Raw genomic sequence first — 12,701 nt, forward strand, 5'->3', positions numbered from 1 at the left:
AATGTATGATACGTCAACTTTTTAAACTTTTCAAAATTTCTCTCTCTCTCTCATTGTTTTTTAATGGATTGAGATTTGAGAAGTAAGAAGGGTTTTCAAAAAAAAAAAAAAAAGAAGTAAGAAGGGATATTCAAATATTTGATGATGATTCAACACTTCTTTAAATGAAAGCTTTTGATAAACAAAAATGTAGTACACATGTGATTGAGTAAATATATTTCTTTTGTTGCAAAGGTAGTCAATTAGGTGGAATATGATTCTTGTACTAAAAAGCAGTGTTGCAAAAATTGCACTTAGACACCGATTAATCGTGCTTAAGTGCTAGGCAATCGGCCACCTAGGCGCTTTAGGCGGTCCGCATGCGCCTATCGATTTTTTCAACCTTGCTAATAAGTCATGAGTGTGATTATTGTCAACACTCTTTCAGTTAGGACCGTCACACAAGGTCTTTCTAATGCGGTTTACCTTTCGTGTGTGGTTTATTAACTATTACACAAGGTCAAGGTTTACCTAGTACACACTTTCAAATTGGTGCTATGATTTTGCTCGTCATTCAAAAAAAATTTATATTTCTTTTGAGTCTATTTTATTTATTTATTTTTTTTAGTAGTCTATTTTATTGTTTAAATGATCATAAATTGTAAAGTTACATATTTATTATCTTTTGCCGTTAAAAAAAATTAGTTTGCTCATAGTCTTTTTTCTTCTGTTTGTATTAAAAAAATTTGATGGATCAAAAGTGAAATAATTTTATAGTTAAGCATATATAAATGGGATGTAAATTGATAAACCACACAAAACAAAATTGCAAAAAAAAGAAGAAGATATACATACAAAAGTATTGCTAATCTGGTAGGGATGTTGATTTGGTTAATAACTAAACGAATTATTCAGTTAATCCAATACTTTCTAGCCGAATTAATTCTTAATTAAAATTTTAAAAATCTGAAATATTTCGGTTAAGAAATAGTTAACCAAAATACTTATCATTCCCTATTCTCTTTAAAATTAAAAAAGAAACATTATTTATTTTTATGGATTAGTAATGAATTGTCTGACGCCCTGACCTCAACATAAATTAATAAGAAATCAATGTATTCAATAAAAGATGATACATAATTAATACAAGCAATGATATAAAATGTAACTGTCTATTGAACTAAGTAAGTTAAGTCCGTACGAATAAATCTATATTATTTTACCCCTTGTATTAAGCTCTAAATTTTTATTTTTATTTCTATTTCGGCGGAAGTATTCTTTTTGCCTCTTAAAAAAAATATTTTTATGAAGTGGGGTCTTTGATTTGGTGAGTTTTTAAAGCACCACACCAGCTAAGGTTCCTGGGCAGCAGATTTTGTTGCTACAACTAAAAGGGTAGAACATACTTTCCTTTTCTTTTTTGTTACATTTCAAGTATTTTCTAGCTTAATTCACATTAATTGTTGGTTATACGAACAGAATATAGTCACAGTATCGTTTTTCTAGTATTTTCTATTGTGTAGAGTGTTGGGGGGTGGGGGGTGAAGGGTATACTAGAAGCATGTGAGGTGTTTCAATCCTGTCATTCTTCACTCCTGACTGATTGAGCTTTCTGGGTTCTCTAAAAATTGTGCCTTTTCTTGAATCTTTTGCTTTCTGGGTACTCTAAAGTTTTGTTGATTTTCCTTTCTTTGATTTCTCTCAGGTCATTTTTTTTTTTCATTTGGGATTTTCACTGTTTTTCTGATCTGGTTTATGCAGATTTGGGTTCTTGCACCGCTTCTAATCTGGGCTGTTCTATAGACACTTCAGCTGTAAATAGCTCCACTCTGGGTGTTACTTTTATTGAGTGAAAGTAAAGAGAGAGAGAGAGAGAGAGAGAGAGAGAGAGAGACATGGCAGGAGGTGGAGCAGCTCCAGCACCAAAAGCAGATGAGACGCCTCATCCACCCAAGGATCAGCTTCCCAATGTTTCTTACTGCATTACTAGTCCTCCACCGTGGCGTGAGTTTATACCCTCTGCCATTTTTCTGTCTTCTTAGCTTCCTATCAGTATTGATTTTTCCTGTTTTAGGGTTTTGTCTAGTGTTTAGCTCACTGAGCTAAGATGTTTTCACTCTGATGGTTATACATGTTTGTGTGTAAAATCCTTCAGTTCCTGACATTCTTCTTTCCTTTATTATGTTTTGACTGTTAAATGGCTCGTGTAAACTGATGATCTTGGTTTCCTCAAGGTAATTGTTTTTCTGAGAAAATGAGGAATCACAGAGGATTTCTGTACATGTTGCCTGCTGGATTCTTGGGGGTTGAATTGTTGTTCTGACAAGTTTGGTTTGCTAGAAATTGTTGTGTTATTTACTTATTTTACCAACTGAAAATATGTACCATTTTTTTTTTTTGTTTTTTCTTCTGTCCTGCTCTTCCCTTTTATGGAGTTGGTGTATCATATGCTTATTTTTATTCAGAATTTTTTGCTTTCTCCTTAGGTTTTTTATTATTTTTGGAGAATTTAAGGTTTTTTGGACTATGGGGATCATTTTTACCCTCTGTTACTGATTCTTGCTTCATAAGGTCACTTATGAGAATGGGTTTTGGGTAATTTCTTGTAATCTTGTTAGAGCTGTTGAGAATACACAAGATTATGAGAATGGGTTTTGGGTCACATCTTTGAGTTTGATCCCTCTGAACTTTGTGATGGGTTTCATCATATATAGTGGATTCAGTTTAATATTGGGTTGTTTTGATAATGCAGCCGAGGCCATTCTTCTTGGATTTCAACACTATCTTGTGATGCTTGGGACAACGGTTATGATTCCCACCGTTCTCGTTCCCCAGATGGGAGGCGGAAATGTGAGGCCCGGGAACATAATTTAGCTGTTTTGTTACTTAAAAACTATATTCACTTGGCTAAGCGTAACTGCAGAATTAAATGAAATGGTGCCTGCCATTCTTGCAGGAGGAGAAAGCCAAAGTTATTCAGACTCTGCTATTCGTTGCTGGGTTGAACACCTTGTTACAGACGTTCTTCGGGACCAGACTTCCAGCTGTGATTGGAGCGTCGTACACCTTCGTTGCACCAACGATTTCGATTATACTCTCTGGTCGATGGGATGACCCAGACCCCATATCGGTCTGTTTTCTTAACACTTCTGCTTGTATGACATTTATCGTATGGCCTATTAATATGCGCCCTGATTCTTTCTTGTCATTTATTCTCATCAGAAATTCAAAAAGATAATGCGGGCCACCCAAGGTGCACTTATAGTTGCTTCAACTCTTCAGATAGTCCTGGGCTTTAGTGGTCTTTGGCGCAATATTACGAGGTATATGCTTTTATCTTTCAGCTTTTGTAGTCAATTCCCTAACTCGATTTGTCATAATATGTCTGTTCTACACATCGATAACAGTGTGGTTATGATTCTGAGATGGATTTCTATATATTATTGAATAAACTAATTTCTCGTGTTCTGGCCTCCAGCTATTTTGACATTGCATGAGAACGTTTGATATGAAAAAAACTCACGTTTGTTCACATCGTTTCCGCTTTCTTTTTGGGGAGTTACTAGGTTTTTGAGTCCGATTTCAGCAGTTCCTTTGGTTGCACTTGCTGGTTTTGGGCTCTACGAGTTTGGTTTCCCTGGTGTAAGTATATATGTATATTACATATCGACATTATTTTGAGCCAGCTTTGTAGTTTCTTGAGTTACAAAACTACAAGTCATTTAATTGTTAATTTTTGTTGTTTAGGTTGCTAAATGTGTCGAAATAGGGTTGCCAGCGCTTGTAATTTTGGTCCTTTTCTCCCAGGTATTATTAGTTGAAATCACGTGCTTTAGTCTTGGAAAAGCAACTCCATTTCATGTACTTGATATTAATCCCACCGAAATTAATTTTTGCACTGCAGTATTTGGTTCATCTGATAAAGCCCGGGAAGAATATTTTTGATCGTTTCGCTGTTATATTCACGGTAGCAATTGTTTGGATTTATGCCCATATACTTACTGTTGGTGGGGCCTATAACGGGAAGCCACCAAAGACCCAAGCAAGCTGCCGAACTGACCGTTCTGGACTTATATCTGGTGCCCCATGGTAAGTACTAAGTATTAGGTTGTACACAACAATGTTTCCATTTGTGCTTACAAACCTAGTATTCAGTTGTTCCTGTTCCTTAAACATAGTATTCGTTATATTTCAACTCAAAGGTTCTGACAAAACATGATAATGTGTAATTTGAAGTCTTCAAGATTCTCGCCTAATACTTTCCTGTGGCTTATATTCACAGGATTAGAGTTCCGTACCCCTTTCAATGGGGAGCGCCTTCGTTTGATGCCGGTGAAGCTTTTGCTATGATGATGGCTACATTTGTAACACTTGTAGAGGTTTGTTTTCGTGTCAGAACTTGAAGGAAATAAGTTTTAGTGAAAAATGCACTGGTCTCCCGTGCCTGCAGTTCTTTCTATCCTAACCATCTTCGATTTTTTTATTCTCGTTTTTTTGTTTATGTTCGTCTGATAAAAATTTGTTTCTTGATGAAAATTTTTGGGTATGATTTCTATGCTTCTTTTCTTTCCCGAGTCCCACATTTCTGCCACTTTGTTGTTCGTGTGGATGCACTTCTTCCGTTTCTATCTTGTCAGGTCTCGTACTAAACTCCAATTTGGCCTCCTTGCCTTTGCAGTCGACCGGTGGTTTTATTGCTATTGCGAGATTTGCGAGTGCCACTCACATGCCACCGTCCATTCTCAGCCGTGGTGTAGGTTGGCAGGTAAAGCGTGATTTCCCATTGAATTGCAGATAGTCCCATCCCCGTTACGGGATAGGATTATAACCCGGTTACACCTTTACACTATGTTTGCCCTGTCTTGCGATGTGATTGTTTTTTTGGTTACTAAGTTTTGGAATTGTGGTCATATTCCAGGGAATTGGCATATTATTGTCGGGGTTGTTTGGAACTGGAACCGGATCTTCTGTATCTATGTAAGTTAACGCCTTTTAAAACCTTCTGTCGTGCATAACGCATCGTTGCAAGAGCCGAGGACGACTTTCTCAATGATGTATAGTATTTGCTTGGGTATGCATGCAGTGAGAATGCTGGACTTCTAGCGCTTACTCGAGTGGGGAGTCGAAGAGTTGTTCAGATATCCGCGGGATTCATGATTTTCTTCTCTATTCTTGGTATATTATAAGCATTACCGCAACTTTTTTCTGCAATTCACCGAACTCTCTTCATGTTTGTAGCCTGACTGAGTTCTTATCATCAGGAAAATTCGGAGCAGTCTTTGCTTCGATTCCAGCACCCATTGTGGCTGCTTTATATTGCCTGTTCTTTGGATATGTAGGTATGTAGAGACGTGGCAAGATGAATGGGAAGCGGTTTACCGCTATTATATTTGCAATTACTAGTAAAATGTGTTTGAATCCTTACGATTATTACGTGTGCTCAGGTGCTGGAGGCGTGAGTTTGCTTCAATTCTGCAACCTGAATAGTTTCCGGAACAAGTTCATACTCGGGTTTTCAATCTTTCTCGGATTGTCTATCCCTCAGTACTTCAACGAGTACATTGCCATCAATAGTTATGGACCTGTTCACACTGGCGGGAGATGGGTAAGTTCCAATTCAACTGTTTTTAGTCATTTTGTTGATTAATTTGGTTGGTATTTGTTAGACGGAGGCCGGTAAAAAGCCAAGTCGGGGGGAATTGTTGGGCAGAGGCCGGTGAAGGGTCAAGTCCAGCACCCTGCTTTTCGAAAATGTGGCGGTCTGTAAGGAAATAAAGTTGCGCCTTCGATCTGAGCTATAGCTGCTAACGAATGTTTTGCGTTGTGTTTCTTGATCAGTTCAACGACATTGTGAATGTTCCGTTTTCATCGAAAGCTTTTGTTGCGGGGATTGTGGCGTATTTCTTAGACACCACGATGCACAAGAAGGAAAACCAGGTCAGGAAAGACCGAGGCAAGCATTGGTGGGACAAGTTCCGGTCTTTCAAGACCGACACAAGAAGCGAAGAATTCTACTCCCTCCCTTTCAACCTCAACAAATACTTCCCGTCCGTCTGAATCTCGCTACACCCAAGTAAGACCTCGTTTTCTCATCGAATCATCTCGTCGCCTCGTCGGGCTTCGAAAAGCCATACTTGGGGCCTCCTGCAACACAGTTTTCCTTTGCTTATGTATCCCTTTTGGATGTGAAAAAAGTTACTATAAATAGTCTGACAGCTTGGAGGATGCTTAATTAGAACATTTGTTGATTAGGGTTTTTCTTTTTAGTGTAAATTTGTTGGTTATTATGAACAACATTTCTCTGCAACTCTAGCACTGTTAAATGCCCCTGAAAAATGGAGACAATAATCCAATGGCCTCTGAAAGGCTAACATATCCACCACATAGCCTTTAAGTATGGTTATAAACAACGGTTAGCGCAATTTTGGTCCTTCAATTGTTAGAGTTCAGGGCAATTATTCATGATAGTTAGAAGCTAAAATGATGAATCTATTAATGATAGTCAGAAGCTAAAATGACAAAATTATTCTTTTTAGTCAAAAAAATTGTTCATATAGAAGTTAATCAAATGTTAAGAGTTCGATTTTTGATTTTGAATATTGGGTATGGAGCAGTCTTATGGAGCAGTCTTCAGGCTGGCTGTTCACCCAATAGAAGTGTCTTCAATTAAGTAAGGAGGCTAGTCAAAGGGTTCAATTCTTGGTTTTGGGTATGAAATAGTTTTAAATTTTCATGCTGGCTGTCCCACCTAATATTGGTGTCTTCAATTTAGTAATGGGATTAGTCAAAGGGTTTGATTTGGCTTTGATATGGAGCAATTTTAAATCTTCAGGTCGGTTGTCTTATCAAATAGAGGTGTCTTTAATTCAGCAAGGAGATTACCAAATAGAGGTGTCTTCAATTCAACAAGGAGATTAGTCATTGTGTTTGACGGTGAAAATTCTGAGTTACAACCCAAAAAAGAAGTTAAAATGAATAAACTATTCATGATAAGTCACAGCCCCTCTTGGAACATGCAAAATAGCAACAAACATCATCAAACAAATTTGGTTTTACATTACAAAATGTGCAATCATTAATGTCTCTGGGCAATCCCCATCATCAACCTAGGACACCACTTTATGTTGTATGGCAGACTGTCATCATAAAAATGAAATGACCATGTTTTGGACTAAGCAAAAGAGCATAAATATTGCCTCTGTGGTTTGATGAGAATACACAACAAATACCAAACTTTAGCAGCAAAAAGGAACCTCCATTGAAGTAGAATCATAAGATCTCATCTGATTTGGCTGTGCCATTGCTGTTCTGATCTGTCACCACCACTTTAACTTTCTCGATCGAACCGAGTTGGCTGAAGTTGCCCTTTTGCTTGACAAGCTGTGCGTGATGGTGCTTGCAGTATAGTCTCTGTTCATGCGCAACGTAATTCGAAGGACTGATCACGCACCCGCCATGGCTGCACTTGAAGCAAGCCCTGTGGTATGATGTGCAATCAACTGCCACCTTCAAAATTAACATCCAATGTTTACATGTTTAGACATCGGTTTTATGACGAACAAACATTTGCACAAAATCATAAAAATTAACATTGATTTTGGAGGTTTCTTGCCCACCAGCAACTATTATAAGAATGTAGAAGTATGGGGGTAAGTGGGTAACCTCAGCCAAGTCTGTTAGGCTCTTGACTTGGTAACCACAAGATTACAAGTTCAATCCCAATGGGGGCGGTCTATTGGCCTTCTTGGTTTGACTGGTCAGTTATGGGCAACCTAGGCTGGTTTACCTCCTTTTAGTTCTTAACTATTATAAGAATGTAGAAGTATGGGAGTAAGTGGGTAACCTTAGCCAAGTTGGTTAGGCTGTTGACTTGGTAACCACAAGATTACAAGGTCAACTCCCAGTGAGGGGCAGCCTATTGGCCTTCTTGGTTTGGTCGTTCTTGGTTTGGCCGGTCAGCTATGGGCAACCTAGGTCCTCCTTCTGGTTCTTAGCTATTATAAGAATGTATGGTAAGTGGGTAACCTCAGCTAAGTTGGTTAGGTTGTTGACTTGGTAACTACATACAAGATTACAAGTTCAACCGGTCAGCTATGGGCAACCTAGGCTGGTTTACCTCCTTGTGGTCCTTTGCCGGCTAGGGTCACTAGGCGGGGTGCCTTATCCTGCAGGATGTGGTACTAATGCAGTATACAAAGGAATTGAAAGTATGCAGAAAATAAAGCATGGACCGATTTACCTTTTCGAGGGGGTAAACAGTTTTGTTGCAAGCAACACATTTCTCTTGAGTCCCAGAAAACAGTCTTGAAACTTTGCTGCTTGTGTATGTCTGACCAGTTTCTAACTCAAAATAAGCAACAGTCCGTGTGTGGAATAACAAGAAAAATATTGACTAAAGACATAAAAAACATCATTATTTATCACAAAAACCAGACATCATGGAATACCTGATCAGTTGATCTTTCCCTTGCCATTTTTGGAGCACCTGAAAAGGTACCAAAGGGCGATCGAATAAGCTTCGAGTTAGAATGACAGCAACCTATAATATGGAAATTCTAACGCTATAATTGTTTTCACCTTCAAAACTCTTTTCCAGGCTACCGGTCATTTTGAAGAGTTGATCAAAGTGAGGTTGGCAATACAAGACTCCTTCAAAGGAGCTATAGTTGCTTAGCTGCAATATTAGACAGCCACATGAATCAATGCAAACTTTTACTCGATATCGTTATGCTTGTAGTAGTCAAATGAAACACATGTAACAAACAACAAAGACCGCAAGAAAGATAAAGAGGAAAACATCACAATAACAAGAAAAGCGTATGGTAATTGAAGGCTTGAAGGCAGTCGGGAAAGGCGGTAAAGAAACAGAGAAAAGCCAAGCTGTGAGACCGAGTGCCAAAGGTGTACAACTCATCCAGTAACGCAAAAAGTGGTTGAATTAACAAGGCGTAAACTCTATCATCATAAGCTCTCCAATACTTCCATTTCTTCGTTTCTAGTTTACTTAACCTCCTAACAGAAAGATCAAGTCTCAAAGAATATGTCCACCAAACAGACAAAGCAAGAATGTTTCTTAAGGATGTAATCGATATCTAGCTAATATCAAATTTAAGCAAATTTAAGGGGGAATAACTAAAATATACAATGTTTCCACAACCCTTTAACTTCAAATGGCTCAGGCACATGTATTCATCATTCAAAATGAGGAAAAAAAAAAAAGTTCCCAAGACTCAACCTTGAGTAATAAACATCATTCTGAATTCCCTTCATTAGCAGAAAAACTGATGCTCCAGATATGTAGATCAACCAAACCCACATCAAACAGGAACAGTTTTTAAGGTTGCAAAAAACTTACAAGACACTATTCCTTAAATGACACAAACCATTAAGATTACAGAATTATAAGACACAGTGACACCTTCCTAAGCCTGCAACTAAACTAAAGCAGAAAAAAAAAAATTGATATTCCAGAATTTCAGTCTTTCAGATCATCAGTGTTTAAACCAAACCAGTAATAAAATACAAATTAAGATCACAGAATTATAAGGTCATTTTCCTTAAATGATACATATCATTAGATATATATATACATATGTTCCTAAGCATTCTACTAATCAACAAATCAAGAATTCAAGACACACAACTGATACTAAAACAATGATCAAAATCCAAAAAACAAAAAAATGATAATCTGAAGAATTAAAGAACCTTAAGAGTGCCCTTGCAGTGTTGGCATCTGAAACATGATTTGTGGTAGACCTTACTGTCAACTCTGAGCTGATCCACACAGTACACAGTTTTCTCACATGCCTTACACTTCTGTGTTGTCCCTCCAAATCCTAATGTTGACATCTCTTAATCTGCCAAACCCCAATGATCAAACCTGAAAAAAAAAAAAAAAAGATTTTGATTTCTAGTTCTTTCTCTTTCAATTTTGAATCTTTTATAAGGTCTGCATATGTTTAGCTGTCCACTAATGATGTGTTGACTGAAATCATGGGCGGCGTTGAATTGACACATTTAAAGGGCAAGTGTCGAGGGACGTTAGGCTTGATATTGGAGGATTTAATTAAAATGTGAAATTTTTAATAAAATCTTTTTTAAAATGTGTTATTATTCTTGTTGTTGAGTCACAACCACAAGTGAGTGTGTTTACTGAGTAAATCGTGCCTTATAATTCTAACAAAGGACCACAAGAATGTAAATCAATTTATGTTGTTAAAAAAGACTTACTTGGGACATGGTGATTATCAAGCTAACAATATACATCCACTTAACTGAGGTTGTCCTAAATTATTTTATTTTATTTTTCCATTTAAAACTAAGATATCATAAGTGAGTGAAGATATATAAAAATTTCTCTCTGTATAAACAAACACGCAGAGAGCGCAGCATATCCTAAAGGTGATGTAACATGAACAAAATATTTAGTGATTAAAATTTCAGTAATGATGTAAGGCTTGCTTTTGTGGGTGGAGGGACAACTTGAAAAAGTTTATTTGATGATTTGTGAAATTTTTGAATTATTTTTGTCATTATATAAATATATGGTACAGCTAGGGTTCATGTACTATTAATTGCCAACTCATCATCCTCAATCATTCCCTTCAAGTTTGAATCCCTTCTTTGATTTTTTTTTTGGTTATATATATATATATATATATATATATATATATATATATATATATATATATATAGAATCGCACTCAGGTGCGAATGCTTCGCCCATGCGCGAAATAGGAATGAATTCTGTTCGTCCACGTGTCCAGATCTAATGGATGAGAAACACTGATTTTTTAAAAAAACACGGTGGTATTTTCGTAAATAATTGAACATCGAAGTGCAAGTAAAATGTATTACAAGTGCATGTAAAATGTATTATAGGTGCAAGTAAAAATTTACACTGAGCATCAATACTTAGTTGCACCTATAGTTCTAAGTAGTTGCACCTATAGTTCTAAGTAGTTGCACACATAGTTATAAGTAGTTGCACCTAGGTGTATGAATGTTTGCGAGTGGTTTTCAGGAGTATTACTACCCGCTGAACTCAGATCAATGAATGTTAACAAGGCAAAATTACATGCACTTATAGGTGAAAGTGGGTGCACCTATAGTTATAAGTAGTTGCACCTATAGTTATAAATAGTTGCACAAATAGTTATAAGCACACCCAGGTGCATGAATGTTTGCGGAAAGTGAATGCTAACAAGGAAAAATTACATGCACTTATAGGTGAAAGTAGGTGCACCTATAGTTATAAGTAGTTGCACCTATAGTTATAAATAGTTGCACATATAGTTATAAGCACACCCAGATGTATGAATGATTGCGGAAAGTGAATGCTAACAAGGCAAAATTACATGCACTTATAGGTAAAAGTAGGTGCACTTATAAGTGATTTTACTTGCACTTCGATGTTCAATTATTTACGAAAATGCCACCACGTTGTTTTTTTAAGTTCTTAGATCTGGACACGTGTCGCGCGCTGATTCGTTCGCATTTCCCTGAGCACTTATTCGCACCTGAGTGCATCCCTATATATATATATATATATATATATATATATATATATATATATATATATATATATATATATATATATATATATATATATATATATATATATATATATATATATATATATATATATATAAAATAGGAAAAAAGTTCAAATGCGGCGGACACTTCTCATGCGATGGTGCGGCGGAGTTCCATAATACAACAACAGTGTTAACGATAAGCACCAACAGTGTAAGGGAAACACACCACAATGAAATGTAAAATCATGTAAATGAAGAGTAAGGGTTGGGGTTCAGCCTTTTGGAAGAATGTAAATGAAGAGTAAAATCATCAGCCTAGTTAGAATTAAATGTGGTAATGTTACTATAGTCGGAGGACTTCAATTAACATTATCTCCTTTTTTTTTTTTTTTTTTTTTTTTTTTAATGGTATAGTTAAATTACATGCAAACCGAAACAACAACAACAACAACAACAACAACAACAATAATAATAATAATAATAATAATAATAATAATAATAATAATAATAATAATAATAATAATTATTATTATTATTATTATTATTATTATTATTATTATACACATCCCCTACGTTACGTTACTTTAATTCTTTATAACAATAAAAATAATATGAATAAAAACAGCCAAAAATGTTTAATATAAAAATTAAAAATAGCAAGTGAAATATTTATTCATTAGATAACATCTTAAATAGCATCACAATGTACTAATTTAAAGACCACCAAAATTTTATTACAAAAAATGCATGTACCCACATCATATTAAACACTAGTACACAATAATAAAAATAAGGAAAAAGGGTCAAATAGACCCTCAAACTATTGCTCAAAAGTCAATTAGGCCCTCCAACTTTTTTAAGAGGCAATTACACCCCTGAACAATGTATTTTGATGCAATGAAGCTCAAATACAGGTAAATGACCTGCTATCTCAAGTCATTACAAATCCGACATATTTTCAGGCAAAAAAGTGACCGGCGACCGGAAACCCCTCCTGGAGATGACCACCCGCCGGAGAAGGCAACCCAAATCTGGGTTGCCTTCTCCGGTTGAGAAGGCCACCACAGTGGTGGCCTTCTCGCCGGAGAAGGCAACCCAAATCTGGGTGCCTTCTCTGGCGAGAAGGCCACCACACTGGTGGCCTTCTCGACTGGAGAAGGCAACCCAAATCTGGGTGTCTTC

The 12,701-nt window shown here is 36.5% G+C and overlaps 2 protein-coding genes across 3 annotated transcripts; one reads left to right on the plus strand and one right to left on the minus strand.

The window, feature by feature from the left end:
• Positions 1–1,347: 1,347 nt before the first annotated feature.
• LOC109150887 (nucleobase-ascorbate transporter 6-like) lies at positions 1,348–6,327 on the plus strand. Of its 2 annotated transcripts, none has more exons than XM_019298875.1 (15): positions 1,348–1,374; positions 1,741–1,983; positions 2,732–2,829; positions 2,936–3,109; positions 3,202–3,302; positions 3,546–3,621; positions 3,727–3,786; positions 3,884–4,068; positions 4,262–4,358; positions 4,658–4,744; positions 4,898–4,956; positions 5,063–5,154; positions 5,241–5,318; positions 5,424–5,584; positions 5,818–6,327. In XM_019298875.1, exons 2-15 carry the CDS (start codon positions 1,875–1,877, stop codon positions 6,034–6,036), a joined length of 1,596 nt encoding a protein of 531 aa, XP_019154420.1. In that variant the 5' UTR covers positions 1,348–1,374; positions 1,741–1,874; the 3' UTR covers positions 6,037–6,327. The 2 variants fall into 2 exon arrangements, with proteins under 2 accessions (XP_019154420.1, XP_019154419.1); XM_019298874.1 differs by lacking the exon at positions 1,348–1,374 and adding an exon at positions 1,420–1,639.
• Positions 6,328–7,000: 673 nt separating this feature from the next.
• LOC109150888 (LIM domain-containing protein WLIM1-like) lies at positions 7,001–9,965 on the minus strand. Its single transcript, XM_019298876.1, has 5 exons — positions 9,688–9,965; positions 8,557–8,653; positions 8,427–8,464; positions 8,219–8,308; positions 7,001–7,485 (listed from the first exon to the last, which is right to left on the minus strand). Exons 1-5 carry the CDS (start codon positions 9,829–9,831, stop codon positions 7,249–7,251), a joined length of 606 nt encoding a protein of 201 aa, XP_019154421.1. The 5' UTR covers positions 9,832–9,965; the 3' UTR covers positions 7,001–7,248.
• Between the last annotated feature and the right edge of the window lie 2,736 nt (positions 9,966–12,701).

The sequence above is a fragment of the Ipomoea nil genome, unplaced genomic scaffold, assembly GCF_001879475.1.
Source record: "Ipomoea nil cultivar Tokyo-kokei standard unplaced genomic scaffold, Asagao_1.1 scaffold2280, whole genome shotgun sequence".
Classification (NCBI taxonomy): Eukaryota; Viridiplantae; Streptophyta; class Magnoliopsida; order Solanales; family Convolvulaceae; genus Ipomoea; species Ipomoea nil.